Source organism: Oncorhynchus nerka, unplaced genomic scaffold (genome assembly GCF_034236695.1).
Source record: "Oncorhynchus nerka isolate Pitt River unplaced genomic scaffold, Oner_Uvic_2.0 unplaced_scaffold_701, whole genome shotgun sequence".
Taxonomy (NCBI): domain Eukaryota; kingdom Metazoa; phylum Chordata; class Actinopteri; order Salmoniformes; family Salmonidae; genus Oncorhynchus; species Oncorhynchus nerka.
Window position 1 is genome coordinate 170,841 of NW_027040473.1, and position 21,908 is coordinate 192,748.

The 21,908-nt window shown below is 39.7% G+C and overlaps 1 protein-coding gene across 3 annotated transcripts; it reads left to right on the top strand.

Annotated features, from left to right (window-relative positions):
* The first annotated feature begins 237 nt into the window (after positions 1-237).
* LOC135571195 (uncharacterized) lies at positions 238-19,052 on the top strand. Of its 3 annotated transcripts, none has more exons than XM_065016987.1 (7): positions 238-377; positions 9,318-9,422; positions 11,566-11,682; positions 13,861-13,907; positions 14,418-15,039; positions 17,906-17,952; positions 18,296-19,052. In XM_065016987.1, the coding sequence occupies exons 2-7, from the start codon at positions 9,334-9,336 to the stop codon at positions 18,904-18,906; spliced, it is 1,533 nt and encodes a 510-aa protein (XP_064873059.1). In that variant the 5' UTR covers positions 238-377; positions 9,318-9,333; the 3' UTR covers positions 18,907-19,052. The 3 variants fall into 3 exon arrangements, with proteins under 3 accessions (XP_064873059.1, XP_064873058.1, XP_064873060.1); XM_065016986.1 differs by lacking the exon at positions 238-377 and adding an exon at positions 408-940; XM_065016988.1 differs by lacking the exons at positions 238-377; positions 9,318-9,422; positions 11,566-11,682 and adding an exon at positions 12,113-12,265.
* Positions 19,053-21,908: the final 2,856 nt, after the last annotated feature.

The window sequence follows — 21,908 nt, forward strand, 5'->3', positions numbered from 1 at the left end:
GGACCTGATCCTATATCATAATGAATCAGATTACATGGAGAGGGGGGACCTGATCCTAGATCATAATGAATCAGATTAGATGGAGAGGTGGACCTGATCCTAGATCATAATGAATCAGATTACATGGAGAGGGGGAACTGATCCTAGAGCAACGCTCCTCCTCTGGGACACTGCCTGTATGAAACAGAACACATAGTTGTAAAGTCTAGTTACAGCAGGTGTTTACTGCCATCTAGTGGAAGATACCAATATAACACTTTATTATCAGGGTGGGGAGGCGGCTGAGCTGAAACAGAAAGTAAAGTTGTTCTTTTGTTCAGGATCCATTTTGAGACGACAGAGCAGAAAATACTATATGGAGATTATTGAAAAATAAAGTAAGTATTTCTGAACAATAATCTATTCTAATGGACAGAGTACGTGCATGAATACCTGGAATGAGATATTACTAGTTAGTAGAACTGCTACTTGAGCTGAGTTGCTGACAGACAGCAGTTTTCAAAGTGTAAACTAATCAGTAGTCCTACATGTTATCAGTAACACGTCTGGTAAAGATGGTGGAGGAGCTTTTCAATGATATGGTTTTATGTTTATCTCAGGGTTTCTCCATCCTTTTGTTCTTACCAGCACTTACACACCTGATTCAACTAATCATCATATATTTTAAGACAGTTTAATATTTGAGGCAAACAATTGAACCTTCTCAAATTAAAACCTGTTTGGTTTGTAGGCCTGTTTACAATTATTAAAGTCCTACAGTAACTCACATCTTGGAGAAAAAAAACACAGCTAAACTTGGTTTCGAGTAAATTATATGTTTATCAACAATAATGTAAGAGAGATGTCTTGAAGAAACGCGTCTGGGATTCTAACTCTGTGTCTCAGTGCCCTGCTACAGTGGGAGTGCCCTGCTATCGTTTTGCATGGCCCGGTGCTACAGGTGGGTGGACATATATTTTATGGACCAATGGAATGGTGTAAAATGCTCAAACTCTGCTCCCCCGGGGAGCCGGGCAATGCACAACTAATTCACCCAGTGACCGTTACTTTATTTCCTCATATGAAATTGAAAGTAATTTTGTAGCCGACGCAGTTCCAGAATGTCTGTTGAAACTGTGTCTCATATGGAACGTGAGAACAGTGGTGGAAACAGAACTCAGTTCCAGAATGTCTGTTGAAACTGTGTCTCATATGGAACGTTAGAACAGTGGTGGAAACAGAACTCAGTTCCAGAATGTCTGTTGAAACTGTGACTCATATGGAACGTTAGAACAGTGGTGGAAACAGAACTCAGTTCTCAAACTGGAGTAAAAGTAAAGATTCCTTCATAGAAAATTACTCAATTAAAAGTGAAAGTCACACAGTAAAATAATACTTCAGGAAAAGTCTAAAAGTATTTGGTTTGAAATATAATTAAGTATCAAAAGTAAATGTAATTGTTAAAATATACTTAAGCATCAAAAGTAAAACTAAAGTAGTAATAATTTAAAATTCCTTTTATTAAGCAAACCAGACAGCACAATGTTCTTGTTATTTTAATTCATGGATTGCCAGGGTCACATTCCAACACTCAGACATCATTTAAAAACAAAGCATTTGTGTTTAGTGAGTCTGCCAGATAAGATGCAGTAGGGATGACCAGGGATGTTCTCTTGACAATTTTCTGTCCTGCTAAGCATTCAAAATGTAACGAGTACTTTTGGGTGTCAGGGAAAATGTTCGGAGTAAAAAGTACATCATTTTCTTTATGAATGTAGTGAAGTAAAAGTAAAAGTTGTTAAAAATATAAATAGTAAAGTACAGATTCCCCCAAAAAACTACTTAAGTAGTACTTTAAAGTATTTTACTGAAGTACTTTACACCACTGTATTAGAAGACAGATAAATGTGTTGATTTGAAGGAAAGACGGGCAGATTCTGGTAGGTCGGCTACGAACTATTATAAAGTTAGGTCGTCGTCAGACATTCAACAGTCACAGTAGGTTTGAGATACAGTATGATCACTAATCATGCCGACCAACCTGATGGTCTCTGTTGGAAATGTTGTGAAAAGAATCTGGCCTCAGCTATAAATATCTGGCATTACTCATCTCATATGTATATACTGTATTCTATACAATTCTACTGTATCTTAGTCTATGCATTACTCATCTCATATGTATATACTGTATTCTATACTATTCTACTGTATCTTAGTCTATGCATTACTCATCTCATATGTATATACTGTCATCTCATATGTATATACTGTATTCTATACTATTCTACTGTATCTTAGTCTATGCATTACTCATCTCATATGTATATACTGTATTCTATACTATTCTACTGTATCTTAGTCTATGCATTACTCATCTCATATGTATATACTGTATTCTATACTATTCTACTGTATCTTAGTCTATGCATTACTCATCTCATATGTATATACTGTATTCTATACTATTCTACTGTATCTTAGTCTATGCATTACTCATCTCATATGTATATACTGTATTCTATACTATTATACTGTATCTTAGTCTATGCATTACATCTCATCTCATATGTATATACTGTATCTTATTCTATACATTCTATGTATGTACTTAGTCTATACATTATGTCTAACATCTCATATGTATATACTCTATTCTATACTATTCTACTGTATTTTAGTCTATGCATTACTCATCGCATATGTATATACTGTATTCTATACTATTCTACTGTATCTTAGTCTATGCATTACTCATCTCATATGTATATACTGTATTCTATACTATTCTACTGTATCTTAGTCTATGCATTACTCATCTCATATGTATATACTCTATTCTATACTATTCTACTGTATTTTAGTCTATGCATTACTCATCTCATATGTATATACTGTATTCTATACTATTCTACTGTATCTTAGTCTATGCATTACTCATCTCATATGTATATACTGTATTCTATACTATTCTACTGTATCTTAGTCTATGCCGCTCTGACATTGTGACCAATAACATTTGATTTGATTTAGATTAGGCTACATACACTACATGACCAAAAGTATGTGGACACCTGGTAGTCTAACATCTATGGTGGAGAATCGTATCAGAAATATAACACTCTTACAAGAACTTATGAATTCAATATACACTTTAATACAAAGTAGCAAAACTGAGCCTTTCCATGGAAGGACCTTATCACTAACATAACAGGCCCTCCATGGAAGGACCTTATCACTAACATAACAGGGCTGAGCCCCTCCATGGAAGGACCTTATCACTAACATAACAGGGCTGAGCCCCTCCATGGAGGGACCTTATCACTAACATAACAGGGCTGAGCCCTCCATGGAAGGACCTTATCACTAACATAACAGGGCTGAGCCCTCCATGGAAGGACCTTATCACTAACATAACAGGGCTGAGCCCCTCCATGGAAGGACCTTATCACTAACATAACAGGGCTGAGCCCCTCCATGGAAGGACCTTATCACTAACATAACAGGGCTGAGCCCCTCCATGGAAGGACCTTATCACTAACATAACAGGGGGCCCTCCATGGAAGGACCTTATCACTAACATAACAGCCCTCCATGGAAGGACCTTATCACTAACATAACAGGGCTGAGCCCCTCCATGGAAGGACCTTATCACTAACATAACAGGGCTGAGCCCCTCCATGGAAGGACCTTATCACTAACATAACAGGGCTGAGCCCCTCCATGGAAGGACCTTATCACTAACATAACAGGGCTGAGCCCCTCCATGGAAGGACCTTATCACTAACATAACAGGGCTGAGCCCCTCCATGGAAGGACCTTATCACTAACATAACAGGGCTGAGCCCCTCCATGGAAGGACCTTATCACTAACATAACAGGGCTGAGCCCCTCCATGGAAGGACCTTATCACTAACATAACAGGGCTGAGCCCCTCCATGGAAGGACCTTATCACTAACATAACAGGGCCCTCCATGGAAGGACCTTATCACTAACATAACAGGGCTGAGCCCCTCCATGGAAGGACCTTATCACTAACATAACAGGGCTGAGTCCCTCCATGGAAGGACCTTATCACTAACATAACAGGGCTGAGTCCCTCCATGGAAGGACCTTATCACTAACATAACAGGGCCTCCATGGAAGGACCTTATCACTAACATAACAGGGCTGAGCCCCTCCATGGAAGGACCTTATCACTAACATAACAGGGCTGAGCCCCTCCATGGAAGGACCTTATCACTAACATAACAGGGCTGAGCCCCTCCATGGAAGGACCTTATCACTAACATAACAGGGCTGAGCCCCTCCATGGAAGGACCTTATCACTAACATAACAGGGCTGAGCCCCTCCATGGAAGGACCTTATCACTAACATAACAGGGCTGAGCCCCTCCATGGAAGGACCTTATCACTAACATAACAGGGCTGAGCCCCTCCATGGAAGGACCTTATCACTAACATAACAGGGCTGAGCCCCTCCATGGAAGGACCTTATCACTAACATAACAGGGCTGAGCCCCTCCATGGAAGGACCTTATCACTAACATAACAGGGCTGAGCCCCTCCATGGAAGGACCTTATCACTAACATAACAGGGCTGAGCCCCTCCATGGAAGGACCTTATCACTAACATAACAGGGCTGAGCCCCTCCATGGAAGGACCTTATCACTAACATAACAGGGCTGAGCCCTCCATGGAAGGACCTTATCACTAACATAACAGGGCTGAGCCCTCCATGGAAGGACCTTATCACTAACATAACAGGGCTGAGCCCTCCATGGAAGGACCTTATCACTAACATAACAGGGCTGAGCCCCTCCATGGAAGGACCTTATCACTAACATAACAGGGCTGAGCCCCTCCATGGAAGGACCTTATCACTAACATAACAGGGCTGAGCCCCTCCATGGAAGGACCTTATCACTAACATAACAGGGCTGAGCCCCTCCATGGAAGGACCTTATCACTAACATAACAGGGCTGAGCCCCTCCATGGAAGGACCTTATCACTAACATAACAGGGCTGAGCCCCTCCATGGAAGGACCTTATCACTAACATAACAGGGCTGAGCCCCTCCATGGAAGGACCTTATCACTAACATAACAGGGCTGAGCCCCTCCATGGAAGGACCTTATCACTAACATAACAGGCCCTCCATGGAAGGACCTTATCACTAACATAACAGGGCTGAGCCCCTCCATGGAAGGACCTTATCACTAACATAACAGGGCTGAGCCCCTCCATGGAAGGACCTTATCACTAACATAACAGGAGCCCTCCATGGAAGGACCTTATCACTAACATAACAGGGCTGAGCCCCTCCATGGAAGGACCTTATCACACACATAACAGCCCCTCCATGGAAGGACCTTATCATACACATAACAGGCCCGAGCCCCTCCATGGAAGGACCTTATCACACACATAACAGCCCCTCCATGGAAGGACCTTATCACACACATAACAGGGCTGAGCCCCTCCATGGTAGGACCTTATCACAAACATAACAGGGCCTCCATGGAATGACCCTATCACTAACATAACAGGGCTGAGCCCCTCCATGGAAGGACCTTATCACTAACATAGCAGGGCTGAGCCCCTCCATGGAAGGACCTTATCACTAACATAACAGGGCTGAGCCCCTCCATGGAAGGACCTTATCACTAACATAACAGGGCTGAGCCCCTCCATGGAAGGACCTTATCACTAACATAACAGGGCTGAGCCCCTCCATGGAAGGACCTTATCACAAACATAGCAGGGCTGAGCCCCTCCATGGAAGGACCTTATCACTAACATAACAGGGCCGAGCCCCTCCATGGAAGGACCTTATCACAAACATAACAGGGCTGAGCCCCTCCATGGAAGGACCTTATCACTAACATAACAGGGCCGAGCCCCTCCATGGAAGGACCTTATCACTAACATAACATGGCTGAGCCCCTCCATGGAAAGAGACCAAATTCTTATATTACAGAGTCCTGCCTTTACAGGATTCTGTCTTTGCATAACGTGTAGAGTCCCCTCCCTCTATATGGAGTCCCCTCCTCTATATGGAGGCCCTCCTCCATGGAAGGTCCTTATCCTCTATAACAGAGGCTGAGCCCCTCTATATGGAGTCCCCTCCTCTATATGGAACCCCTCCTCTATATGGAGTCCTCCCTCTATATAGAGTCCCCTCCTCTATATGGAGTCCTTATCCCTAACATAATATGGAGTGAGCCCCTCTATATAGAGTCCCCTCCTAACATATATGGAGTCCCCTCCTCTATATGGAGTCCCTCCCTCTATATAGAGTCCCCTATATGGAGTCCCTCCTCTATATGGAGTCCCCTGAGCCCCTCTATATGGAGTCCCCTCCTCTATATAGAGTCCCCCCCTCTATATGGAGTCCCCTCCTCTATATGGAGTCCCCTCCTCTATATAGAGTCCCCTCCTCTATATGGAGTCCTCCCTCTATATGGAGTCCCCTCCTCTATATGGAGTCCCCCTCCTCTATATAGAGAATCCCTCCCTCTATATAGAGTCCTCCTCTATATGGAGTCCCCTCCCTCTATATAGAGTCCCCTCCTCTATATGGAGTCCCCTCCCTCTATATGGAGTCCCCTCCTCTATATGGAGTCCCCTCCTCTATATAGAGTCCCCTCCCTCTATATGGAGTCCCCCTCCTCTATATGGAGTCCCCTCCCTCTATATGGAGTCCCCTCCTCTATATAGAGTCCCTCCCTCTATATGGAGTCCCCTCCCTCTATATGGAGTCCCCTAACCTCTATATGGAGTCCCCTCCCTCTATATATGGAGTCCCCTCCTCTATATGGAGTCCCTCCTCTATATGGAGTCCCCTCCTCTATATAGAGTCCCCTCCTCTATATGGAGTCCCCTGACCTCTATATAGAGTCCCTCCTCTATATGGAATATAGAGTCCCCTCCCTCTATATAGAGTCCCCTCCCTCAAACATAGAGTCCCCTCCCTCTATATGGAGTCCCTCCTCAAATATAGAGTCCCCTCCTCTATATGGAGTCCCCTCCCTCTATATAGAGTCCCCTCCCTCTATATGGAGTCCCCTCCCTCTATATAGAGTCCCCTCCCTCTATATAGAGTCCCCTCCCTCTATATAGAGTCCCCTCCCTCTATATGGAGTCCCCTCCCTCTATATAGAGTCCCCTCCTCTATATGGAGTCCCCTTTCTATATAGAGTCCCCTCCCTCTATATAGAGTCCCCTCCTCTATATAGAGTCCCCTCCTCTATATGGAGTCCCCTCCCTCTATATGGAGTCCCCTCCCTCTATATAGAGTCCCCTCCCTCTATATAGAGTCCCCTCCCTCTATATGAAAACAGCTTCCCTCCACCTGTTCATTATTTTCTTCTCATCTCAGAGCTAGTTCACGCCCACTAACACTCATATCTGCTTCTGGTTATAATGATGGTAGAACTCCTTCCATGTTCTAAAAATAATGCATGCTTATGTTTCACGTGTTGGTCATCAGTTATCTTGTTTCCATCCTCCTTCCTGTATCCTGCTGACCATAGTACGTCCAGCTGTCATAAATATACGTATGGTCTTATGTACTCTTTCAAAACAGAGTATAGTCTGGGTGTACTCTTTCAAACATAGAGTATATGGTCTGATGTACTCTTTCAAACAGAGTATAGTCTGGGTGTCGTATGGCCTGGGTGTCATCTTCTCTGTGCAGGTCCTTGCTACTTCAGCCTGGCAACTAGACCTATTTATATGTAATGCTTTTGCTCTCCTTAATGGTTTGCTCCTACACCACGAGGCTACCTGCCGCCCCAAAATAAGATGTAGGCCTATCAGGGGCTATTAGTTAGTTTTCAGGCCTTGTGGGCGGGTTTTGAGTCGTCATTGGGCTAGAAAAAGTAATTGAACTAAATCACCTGACTGTTTGGATGTGTCTGTTAGTAAATGTTTTATTTCTAAAAGATAATGAATAAAAGAGAACAATTGACATTCAATAATTATTTGTCACTGTGTTAACCACAACCAACATGTTGGATCTCTGTTTAGTTGTCACTGTGTTAACCACAACCAACATGTTGGATCTCTGTTTAGTTGTCACTGTGTTAACCACAACCAACATGTTGGATCTCTGTTTAGTTGTCACTGTGTTAACCACAACCAACATGTTGGATCTCTGTTTAGTTGTCACTGTGTTAACCACAACCAACATGTTGGATCTCTGTTTAGTTGTCACTGTGTTAACCACAACCAACATGTTGGATCTCTGTTTAGTTGTTACTGTGTTAACCACAACCAACATGTTGGATCTCTGTTTAGTTGTCACTGTGTTAACCACAACCAACATGTTGGATCTCTGTTTAGTTGTCACTGTGTTAACCACAACCAACATGTTGGATCTCTGTTTAGTTGTCACTGTGTTAACCACAACCAACATGTTGGATCTCTGTTTAGTTGTCACTGTGTTAACCACAACCAACATGTTGGATCTCTGTTTAGTTGTCACTGTGTTAACCACAACCAACATGTTGGATCTCTGTTTAGTTGTCACTGTGTTAACCACAACCAACATGTTGGATCTCTGTTTAGTTGTCACTGTGTTAACCACAACCAACATGTTGGATCTCTGTTTAGTTGTTACTGTGTAACCACAACCAACATGATGGATCTCTGTTTAGTTGTCACTGTGTTAACCACAACCAACATGTTGGATCTCTGTTTAGTTGTCACTGTGTTAACCACAACCAACATGTTGGATCTCTGTTTAGTTGTCACTGTGTTAACCACAACCAACATGTTGGATCTCTGTTTAGTTGTCACTGTGTTAACCACAACCAACATGTTGGATCTCTGTTTAGTTGTCACTGTGTTAATAACCACAACCAACATGCTGGATCTCTGTTTAGTTGTCACTGAGTTAACCACAACCAACATGTTGGATCTCTGTTTAGTTGTCACTGTGTTAACCACAACCAACATGTTGGATCTCTGTTTAGTTGTCACTGTGTTAACCACAACCAACATGTTGGATCTCTGTTTAGTTGTCACTGTGTTAACCACAACCAACATGTTGGATCTCTGTTTAGTTGTCACTGTGTTAACCACAACCAACATGTTGGATCTCTGTTTAGTTGTCACTGTGTTAACCACAACCAACATGTTGGATCTCTGTTTAGTTGTCACTGTGTTAACCACAACCAACATGTTGGATCTCTGTTTAGTTGTTACTGTGTTAACCACAACCAACATGTTGGATCTCTGTTTAGTTGTCACTGTGTTAACCACAACCAACATGTTGGATCTCTGGTTAGTTGTCACTGTGTTAACCACAACCAACATGCTGGATCTCTGTTTAGGGGTCAGTGCTCTAAAATGAGTCTCTCTGGGGAGAGAGCGGAGGGGGACCCTGCCTCTAAAATGAGTCTCTCTGGGGAACCTGACACCAAAACCAAAACTAAGAGGTGAGATGACAATATTGTTTCAGAATGTATATTCTAAAACGTGTTTAAATCAGAAAATATTGCTTATGTGTACATTCTATATACTGTAACTATATACTATATACTACATTCTATATACTGTAACTATATACTATATACTGCATTCTATATACTGTAACTATATACTATATACTACATTCTATATACTGTAACTATATACTATATACTGCATTCTATATACTGTAACTATATACTATATACTGCATTCTATATACTGTAACTATATACTATATACTGCATTCTATATACTGTAACTGTATACTATATACTACATTCTATATACTGTAACTATATATTATATACTGCATTCTATATACTGTAACTATATACTATATACTGCATTCTATATACTGTAACTATATACTATATACTACATTCTATATACTGTAACTATATACTATATACTGCATTCTATATACTGTAACTATATACTATATACTACATTCTATATACTGCAACTATATACTATATACTACATTCTATATACTGTAACTATATACTATATACTACATTCTATATACTGTAACTATATACTATATACTGCATTCTATATACTGTAACTATATACTATATACTACATTCTATATACTGCAACTATATACTATATACTACATTCTATATACTGTAACTATATACTATATACTACATTCTATATACTGCAACTATATACTATATACTACATTATATATACTGTAACTATATACTATATAATACATTCTATATACTGTAACTATATACTATATACTACATTCTATATACTGTAACTATATACTATATACTACATTCTATATACTGTAACTATATACTATATACTACATTCTATATACTGTAACTATATACTATATACTACATTCTATATACTGTAACTATATACTATATACTACATTCTATATACTGTAACTATATACTATATACTACATTCTATATATTGTAACTATATACTATATACTACATTCTATATACTGTAACTATATACTATATACTACATTCTATATACTGTAACTATATACTATATACTACATTCTATATACTGTAACTATATACTATATACTACATTTTATATACTGTAACTATATACTATATACTACATTCTATATACTGTAACTATATACTATATACTACATTCTATATACTGTAACTATATACTATATACTACATTCTATATACTGTAACTATATACTATATACTACATTCTATATACTGTAACTATATACTATATACTACATTCTATATACTGTAACTATATACTATATACTACATTCTATATACTGTAACTATATACTATATACTACATTCTATATACTGTAACTATATACTATATACTACATTCTATATACTGTAACTATATACTATATACTACATACTATATACTGTAACTATATACTATATACTACATTCTATATACTGTAACTATATACTATATACTACATTCTATATACTGTAGCTATATACTATATACTACATTCTATATACTGTAACTATATACTACATTCTATATACTGTAACTATATACTATATACTACATTCTATATACTGTAACTATATACTATATACTACATTCTATATACTGTAACTATATACTATATACTACATTCTATATACTGTAACTATATACTATATACTACATTCTATATACTGTAACTATATACTATATACTACATTCTATATACTGTAACTATATACTATATACTATATACTACATTCTATATACTGTAACTATATACTAAATACTACATTCTATATACTGTAACTATATACTATATACTACATTCTATATACTGTAACTATATACTAAATACTACATTCTATATACTGTAACTATATACTATATACTACATTCTATATACTGTAACTGTTCTAGATTTGTTTTGTTTTGTTGTTGATCCATTTTTCATCAAATCAAGTCTGTCTTTTTTAAGTGAAATTTACCCACTTTAGAAGCCTTTATAAAGACTTGAAGTCATTTAATAATTTCTACAAACAATCAAATATAATTTACCAACATTTCTGAAAGTGGACACAGCGTTTGGGAATGAAACTCTTCTTATGTTTCCCCCTCTGAGCTCAGAGTAGATGAGAGATGTAATGTTTGTCTCTGTTGAAGTCCAATCAAGCAGGAGAGACCAGCCTCCCCTGTTCCCAGCTGTGTGTCCATGAAGAGTGACCGGTCTATGGGTCTACCTATACAGTTTAGAGAGGGAGACTTTTCTACTGAACAAAGGTAAGAAGAACTCATGGGTCCTGGTCAGTGAGTTAAACAACACTGTCTCTAGTCATTTCTCCTCCCATTTTCCCATTTATTGTTGTTGTTTTCATAATCCATAGGCTAATAATTTTGTCTATTTTCATAGTCCTAAAACAATATTAAACAAACACAACATGCTGGATCTCTGTTTAGGGGTCAGTTCTCTAAAATGAGTCTCTCTGGGGAGAGAGAGGAGGGGGGCCCTGCTTCTAAAATGAGTCTCTCTGGTGAGAGAGAGGAGGGGGGCCCTGCCTCTAAAATGAGTCTCTCTGGGGAGAGAGAGGAGGGCACTGCCTCTAAAATGAGTCTTTCTGGGGAGAGAGAGGAGGGGGGCCCTGCTTCTAAAATGAGTCTCTCTGGTGAGAGAGAGGAGGGGGGCACTGCCTCTAAAATGAGTCTTTCTGGGGAGAGAGAGGAGGGGGGCCCTGCCTCTAAAATGAGTCTCTCTGGGGAGAGAGAAGGGGGGCCCTGCCTCTAAAATGATTCTCTCTGGGGAGAGAGAGGAGGGCATTGCCTCTAAAATTGGTCTCTCTGGGGAACATGACACCAAAACTAAGAGGTGAGATGACAGTATTGATTAAGAATGTATATTCCAAATAGTACTAGACTATAGTGACATGAACATGACATGAATTTCCCATTTCAATTATTTGTTGTTTTCATAAACCATAGGCTTATTATTTTTTCCATTTTCATAGTCCTAAATATTAAACAAACACAACGTACCCTCCCTGTGTGTGTGTGTGTGTGTGTGTGTGTGTGTGTGTGTGTGTGTGTGCACTCCCTGGATGAGGAGAAGTAATCTCTATCCTGATTGTCTAGTCACTTTTACCTCTACCTACATGTACATATTACCTCAATTATAACCTCATTATTACCTCAACTACCTGGTACCCTGCACATTGACTCAGTACTGGTTCTCCTTATAGTCTCATTATTACCTCAACTACCTGGTACCCTGCACATTGACTCAGTACTGGTACTCCTTATAGTCTCATTATTACCTCAACTACCTGGTACCCTGCACATTGACTCAGGACTGGTTCTCCTTATAGTCTCATTATTACCTCAACTACCTGGTACCCTGCACATTGACTCAGTACTGGTACTCCTTATAGTCTCATTATTACCTCAACTACCTGGTACCCTGCACATTGACTCAGTACTGGTTCTCCTTATAGTCTCATTATTACCTCAACTACCTGGTACCCTGCACATTGACTCAGTACTGGTTCTCCTTATAGTCTCTGTCCCTGAGATATGAATGACGCAGTGACAGAGACTACAACAAAACATGCTAACCTCTCACCATTACCAGTAACAGAGGCTACAACAAAACATGCTAACCTCTCACCATTACCAGTAACAGAGGCTACAACAAAACATGCTAACCTCTCACCATTACCAGTAACAGAGGCTACAACAAAACATGCTAACCTCTCACCATTACCAACAGAGGGGGTTTGATCTTTGTGCCTCCGTAACTTTCTCATTCATCATCATTCACAATTTATTCATGATTATTCATAATTATGGTAGCATCCACATGAATGTAGAAGTGTTCAGAAACATCTTCTATTCTTACTGACAATACAAGTGAAGTGACTCCAAAATGACAGGACATTATTCACCATTCAGTTTCTATTAGGAAAACATCTAAAACACAACCAAGACAAACTGGAAATACATTCAACAAGTTAGTAGAATCACAAGCTTGATGTAATCACTGCAGGCATGGAATATGGGACCAAATACTAAACTTATGACTACTTTAATACACTATAAGTGAATTTGTCCAAATAATTAGGACTTGTTCAAATTGGAGAACTATATACACAAAGTGCTTTCATTTCTAAATGGTTAAACAGATATGATATGTATGAATACCCTGAAATAAAAGGTGACATTCTGTTCTGTCACCTAATATGAAACATGTATGTAGGGTTTATGGCTTTGGTTTATGTTCATATAATGTTCATGTATTCATGGTGGACTTCTCAGGCTCGTTAAGACAAACATTCTGACCACCACTTGGACAAAGTGTGTGTGTGTGTGTGTGTGTGTGTGTGTGTGTGTGTGTGTGTGTGTGTGTGTGTGTGTGTGAGTTCAGGTGCTTCACTCAATGACTGTCTGTTCTTCTGCTTACCGCTACAGTGTGGAACATGGTGGAGAGAACACAATGAAACCTGGACTTAGAAAATGTGAGTATTGACTGCTGTGAAGAATATGACTAAGAATAAGTCTTAATTCAAGTTAAATCAAAGTCAAAGACCACCATCATTACTTACTTGGTCATATTAAATATCAGCTGTAGTTCTACAGAAGCAGAAATCAGAGACACCAAACGTTTACAAAGAGTTGCTTTGACAATGTGTGTGTTGTGTGTTGTGTGTGTGTGTGTGTGTGTGTGTGTGTGTGTGTGTGTGTGTGTGTGTGTGTGTGTGTGTGTGTGTGTGTGTGTGTGTGTGTGTGTGTGTGTGTGTGTGTGTGTGTGTGTGTGTGTGTGTGTGTGTGTGTGTCTTTAATGGGAATAAGTGTGTTTTATATTACCATACAGTACAACACATGACCATTCAACAAGTCTCAAGTGCCCTAGACTTCTCCTTTTGATACCTAGAAACATCTACATTAAATGAATTAGTGAAAAGTGAGTTAACATTCTAATGTGAATGATGAGGATTTCTAATATTGTGTCTGGTTTCATCCATCAGATGCCTGTGATCTCACACTGGACCCAAACACAGTATTCAGATACTGCTTTCTGTCTGAGGGGAACAAAAAGGTGACACATATGGGGAAGTACCATCCGTATCCTGATCACCCAGAGAGATTTGAGCACTGTGGAGAGGTGCTGTGTAGAGAGAGTCTGACTGGGCGCTGTTACTGGGAGGTAGAGTGGAGTGGGGGAGAGGCTGATATAGGAGTGGCATATAAAGGAATCAGCAGGAGAGGAGAGTTTAATGACTGTTATCTTGGATACAATGACAAGTCCTGGAGTCTGCGCTGCTCTGACAACAGTTACATTGCCTGGCACAATAATAACTTCACTACCATAGACATCCCCTCCTCCAGCCCCTACAGAGTAGGAGTGTATCTGGACTGGCCAGCCGGCACTCTGTCCTTCTACATAGTCTCCTCGGACACACTGACCCACCTGTACACATTCCACACCACATTCACTGAACCCCTCTATCCAGGGTTTCATCTTTGGGGTTGTGGCGTCTCAGCGTCCCTTTGTCAGGTGATTCTGAATAACAATGACCTGAAGGATTCAGGAGTGAAGCTGCTCTCTGCTGGACTGGAGAATCCCCACTGTAATCTGGAGACTCTGAGGTCAGTATTCCTGTAGTTGGTCAGCAAGTGATAACTGTTCACCAGATCCACATGTGTTTACCAGACACACATAGTCCTCACAATATGTGTTTGGACAGTGAAGCTTACAGTTTTAAATTTGGTGCTATGCTCCAGCATTTTGGATTTGAGATATAATGTTTCATATTAGGTGACAGTACAGAATGTCACCTTTTATTTGAGGGTATTTTCATACATATCTTTTTAACAGTTTAGAAATGAAAGCACTTTATGTATCTAGTTCTCCCATTTGAAGAAGTCTAAATTATTTGGACAAATTCACTTATAGTGTGTTAAAGTAGTCATAAGTTTAGTGTTTGGTCCCATATTCCATGAATGCAGTGATTACTTCAAGCTTGTGATTCTACTAACTTGTTGAATTAATTAGCAGTTTGTCTTGGTTGTGTTTTAGATGTTTTCCTAATAGAAACTGAAAGGTGAATAATGTCCTGTCATTTTGGAGTCACTTCACTTGTATTGTCAGTAAGAATAGAAGATGTTTCTGAACACTTCTACATTCATGTGGATGCTACTATGATTATTACTCAGTAGTGGTTCTCCTTATAGTCTCATTATTACCTCAACTACCTGCACATTGACTCAGTACTGGTTCTCCTTATAGTCTCATTATTACCTCAACTTGACCCTCATTGACTCAGTACTGGTTCTCCTTATAGTCTCATTATTACCTCAACTACCTGGTACCCTGCACATTGACTCAGTACTGGTACTCCTTATAGTCTCATTATTACCTCAACTACCTGGTACCCTGCACATTGACTCAGTACTGGTTCTCCTTATAGTCTCATTATTACCTCAACTACCTGGTACCCTGCACATTGACTCAGTACTGGTTCTCCTTATAGTCTCATTATTACCTCAACTACCTGGTACCCTGCACATTGACTCAGTACTGGTTCTCCTTATAGTCTCATTATTACCTCAACTACCTGGTACCCTGCACATTGACTCAGTACTGGTTCTCCTTATAGTCTCATTATTACCTCAACTACCTGGTACCCTGCACATTGACTCAGTACTGGTTCTCCTTATAGTCTCTGGCCCTGAGATATGAATGACACAGTTACAGAGGCTATAACAAAACATGCTAACCTCTCACCATTACCAATAACAGAGGCTACAATAACACATGCTAACCTCTCACCATTACCAATAACAGAGACTACAACAAAACATGCTAACCTCTCACCATTACCAATAACAGAGACAACAAAACATACTAACCTCTCACCATTACCAATAACAGAGGCTACAATAACACATGCTAACCTCTCACCATTACCAATAACAGAGGCTACAATAACACATGCTAACCTCTCACCATTACCAATAACAGAGGCTATAACAAAACATACTAACCTCTCACCATTATCATTAACAGAGGCTACAACAAAACATGCTAACCTCTCACCATTACCAATAACAGAGGCTACAACAAAACATACTAACCTCTCACCATTACCAATAACAGAGACTACAACAAAACATGCTAACCTCTCACCATTACCAATAACAGAGGCTACAACAAAATATGCTAACCTCTCACCATTACCAATAACAGAGGCTACAACAAAACATGCTAACCTCTCACCATTACCAATAACAGAGGCTACAACAAAACATGCTAACCTCTAACATTTACCAATAACAGAGGATACAACAAAACATAGTAACCTCTCACCATTACCAGTAACAGAGACTACAACAAAACATACTAACCTCTCACCATTACCAATAACAGAGGCTACAACAAAACATGCTAACCTCTCACCATTACCAATAACAGAGACTACAACAAAACATGCTAACCTCTCACCATTACCAGTAACAGAGGCTACAACAAAACATACTAACCTCTCACCATTACCAATAACAGAGGCTACAACAAAACATGCTAACCTCTCACCATTACCAATACCAGAGGCTACAACAAAACATGCTAACCTCTCACCATTACCAATAACAGAGACTACAACAAAACATGCTAACCTCTCACCATTACCAATAACAGAGCTACAACAAAACATACTAACCTCTCACCATTACCAATAACAGAGACTACAACAAAACATGCTAACCTCTCACCATTACCAATAACAGAGGCTACAACAAAACATGCTAACCTCTCACCATTACCAATAACAGAGGGGGTCTGATCTTTGTGCCTCTGTAACTTTCTCATTCATCATCATTCACAATTTATTCATGATTATTCATAATCATGGTAGCATCCACATAAATGTAGAAGTGTTCAGAAACATCCTCTATTCTTACTGACAATACAAGTGAAGTGACTCCAAAATGACAGGACATTATTCACCATTCAGTTTCTATTAGGAAAAACATCCAAAACACAACCAAGACAAACTGCAAATGAATTCAACAAGTTAGTAGAATCACAATCTTGATGTAATCACTGCAGGCATGGAATATGGGACCAAATACTAAACGTATGACTACTTTAATACACTATAAGTGAATTTGTCCAAATAATTAGGACTTGTTCAAATTGGAGAACTATATACACAAAGTGCTTTCATTTCTAAATGGTTAAACAGATATGATATGTATGAATACCCTGAAATAAAAGGTGACATTCTGTTCTGTCACCTAATATGAAACATGTATGTAGGGTTTATGGCTTTGGTTTATGTTCATATAATGTTCATGTATTCATGGTGGACTTCTCAGGCTAGTTAAGACAAACATTCTGACCACCACTTGGACAAAGGTGTGTGTGTGTGTGTGTGTGTGTGTGTGTGTGTGTGTGTGTGTGAGTTCAGGTGTTTCACTCAATGACTGTCTGTTCTTCTGCTTACCACTACAGTGTGGAACATGGTGGAGAGAACAGAATGAAACCTGGGCTTAGAAAATGTGAGTGTTGACTGCTGTGAAGAATATGACTAAGAATAAGTCTTAATTCAAGTTAAGTCAAAGTCAAAGACCACCATCATTACTTACTTGGTCACATTAAATATCAGCTGTAGTTCTACAGAAGCAGAAATCAGGGATACCAACGTTTACAAAGAGTTGATTTGACAGTGTGTGTGTGTGTGTGTGTGTGTGTGTGTGTGATCATTCAACAAGTCTCAAGTTACCTTAACTTCTCATTTTGATACCTAGAAACATCTACATTAAATGAATTAGTGAAAAGTGAGTTAACATTCTAATGTGAATGATGATGATTTCTAATATTGTGTCTGGTTTCATCCATCAGATGCCTGTGATCTCACATTGGATCCAAACACAGTATTCAGATACTGCTTTCTGTCTAAGGGGAACAAAAAGGTGACACATATGGGGAAGTACCATCCGTATCCTGATCACCCAGAGAGATTTGAGCACTGTGGAGGGGTGCTGTGTAGAGAGAGTCTGACTGGGCGCTGTTACTGGGAGGTAGAGTGGAGTGGGAGGGGAGAGGAAGAGTGGAAAGGGAGAAGGGTTGATATAGGAGTGACATATAAAGGAATCAGCAGGAGAGAAGGGGGTGATGACTGTTGGCTTGGATACAATGACAAGTCCTGGAGTCTGCGCTGCTCTGACAACAGTTACTCTGCCTGGCACAATAAGAATTCCACTACCATAGACATCCACCTCTCCAACTCCCACAGAGTAGGAGTGTATCTGGACTGGCCAGCCGGCACTCTGTCCTTCTACATAGTCTCCTCGGACACACTGACCCACCTGTACACATTCCACACCACATTCACTGAGCCCCTCTATCCAGGGTTTCATCTTTGGGGTCGTGACGCCTCAGTCCCTTTGTCAGGTGGTCCCTGTGTCAAACACAACATGATGTTTCACTCTAATCAGTGTCATGTTCAGTAAGACACACTGGAGCAACAATGTAAATATCTCTCTAGTGTGTTAACCTCTCTATCCAGGGTGTTTGGTATGAATATCTCTCTAGTGTGTAAACCTCTCTATCCAGGGTGTTTGGTATGAATATCTCTCTAGTGTGTTAACTCTCTATCCAGGGTGTTTGGTATGAATATCTCTCTAGTGTGTTAATCTCTATCCAGGGTGTTTGGTGAATACACAGTGAATGTAAATCCAGGGTGTTTTATGAATATCTCTAGTGGTCCAGGGTGAGATGAATATGTTATTAATTATCCAGGGTGTTTCTAAATATTCTAGTTATATCCAGGGTGTTTGGTGAATATTAGTGTGTTAATATCAGGGTGTTTGGTAAATATTCAGTGTGTTAATATCCAGGGTGTTTGTGAATATTATTATATCCTATGAAATATCTATCCAGGGTGTTTTATGAATACACTCTATCCAGGGTGTTTAGTTGAATATCTCATTAGTGTGTTAACCTTCTATCCAGGTGTTTGGTATGAATATCTCTCTAGTGTGTTAACCTCTATCCAGGGTGTTTGTAGAATATCTCTCTGGTTTCCATTATATCTCTCTAGAATGTTAACCTCTCATCCAGGGTGTTTGTATGAATATCTCTAGTGTGTAAACCTTATCCAGGGTGTTTGGTATGAATATCTCTCTAGTGTGTTAACCTCTCTATCCAGGGTGTTTGTATGAATATCTCTAGTATCTTTTCGTGTGTAAACACATGAATGTAAATATTAGAATATCTCTCTGGTCCTGAGATATAATGTTATTAGTATATCTAAATATTCAGATATAATGTTATTATTATATCTAAATATTCAGTTATAATGTTATTATTATATCTAAATATTCAAGGTTATACACCACCTAGTTAATACTCATTAATAGATTGAATCACCACACTGTGTTGTAGAAACTGGTTTCATTAATAGAATGAATCACCACACTGTGTTGTAGAAACTGGTTTCATTAGTAGAATCACCACACTGTGTTGTAGAAACTGGTTTCATTAGTAGAATGAATCACCACACTGTGTTGTAGAAACTGGTTTCATTAATAGAATGAATCACCACACTGTATTGTAGAAACTGGTTTCATTAATAGAATGAATCACCACACTGTGATGTAGAAACTGGTTTCATTTAGAAATCATTGATCTTGTTGTTATTGGGCTTCTTGGTGATTGTAAATATTGTTGTCTGTAGATTGTACATGTGACTAATAAAGGATCACCAACCAGATGGAAGAAGAGAGGTGGAAATGTTTTAATATTGATCACAATATGACAGTACAGGAATAGATGGAAGAAGAGAGGTGGAAAAGTTTTAGTATTGATCACAATATGACAGTACAGTAATAGATGGAAGAAGAGAGGTGGAAATGTTTTAATATTGATGTCACGTTCTGACCTTTATTTCCTTTTGTTTTGTATTCATTATTTAGTATGGTCAGGGCGTGAGTTGGGGTGGGCAGTCTATGTTTGATTTTCTATGATTTGGGGATTTCTATGTTTCGGCCTAGTATGGTTCTCAATCAGAGGCAGGTGTCATTAGTTGTCTCTGATTGAGAATCATACTTAGGTAGCCTGGGTTGCACTGTTTGTTTGTGGGTGATTGTCTATGTTGATTGCTTGTTTCAGCACAGTTCGCATTAGCTTCACGGTTGTTATTTCGTTTATTGTTTTTGTATAGTGTTTCAGTGTTCAGTGTTTTCTTTATTAAAATTAATGATGAACACGCCGCATTTTGGTCCTCCAATCCTTCTCGCCTCTCCTCTTCAGATGAAGAGGAGGACGACCGTGACAATTGATCACAATATGACAGTACAGTAATAGATGGAAGAAGAGAGGTGGACATGTTGTAATATTGATCACAATATGACAGTACAGTAATAGATGGAAGAAGAGAGGTGGAAATGTTTTAATATTGATCACAATATGACAGTACAGTAATAGATGGAAGAAGAGAGGTGGAAATGTTTTAATATTGATCAATATGGCAGTACAGTAATAGGGTTTGTGTTCAGTACATAGAAATGGGTGGTATTCAGTTGAAGAGGAAGTCTTTATGTCACTTCTACCCTCCATGTTTGGTGCTCGACATCGTGGGTCTACTAACCAAGAAGGCAACCTTCATTACACACACCTGCTCCTCATCATTACACACACCTGCTCCTCATCATCAGACACACCTGCTCCTCATCATTACACACACCTGCTCCTCATCATCAGACACCCCTGCTCCTCATCATTACACACACCTGCTCCCCGTCATTACACACCTGCTCCTCATCATTACACACACCTGCTCCTCATCATTACACACACCTGCTCCTCATAATTACACACCCCTGCTCCTCATCATCAGACACAACCTTCTCCCCATCATTACACACACCTGCTCCTCATCATTACACACACCTACTCCTCATCATTACACACACCTGCTCCTAATCATTACACACACCTGTTCCTCATCATTCCACACAGCTGCTCCTCATAATTACACACACCTGCTCCTCATCATTACACACACCTGCTCCCCATCATTACACACACCTGCTCCTCATCATTACACACACCTGCTCCCCATCATTACACACACCTGCTCCTCATCATTACACACACCTGGCAACCTTCATTACTCACACCTGCTCCACATCATTACACACACCTGGCAACCTTCATTACTCACCTGCTCCTCATCATTACACACACCTGGCAACCTTCATTACTCACCTGCTCCTCATCATTACACACACCTGGCAACCTTCATTACTCACCTGCTCCACATCATTACACACACCTGGCAACCTTCATTACTCACCTGCTCCTCATCATTAGACACCTGGACTTCATCCCCTCTCTGATTTGTTCCTCTTCATATTGAAATCTCCCATCAGTCAGTACTGGTTATGTTTCTATGTTAGACTGTTGTTATCTCCCATCAGTCAGTACTGGTTATGTTTCTATGTTAGACACT

Bases quoted from the DNA above. Each gene is read 5' to 3' on its own strand.
- LOC135571195 (XM_065016986.1), top strand. The intron at 9,423-11,565 runs GTGAGATGACAA...TCTCTGTTGAAG, and splicing joins ACCAAAACCAAAACTAAGAG to TCCAATCAAGCAGGAGAGAC. The intron at 13,908-14,417 runs GTGAGTATTGAC...TTCATCCATCAG, and splicing joins GAAACCTGGACTTAGAAAAT to ATGCCTGTGATCTCACACTG.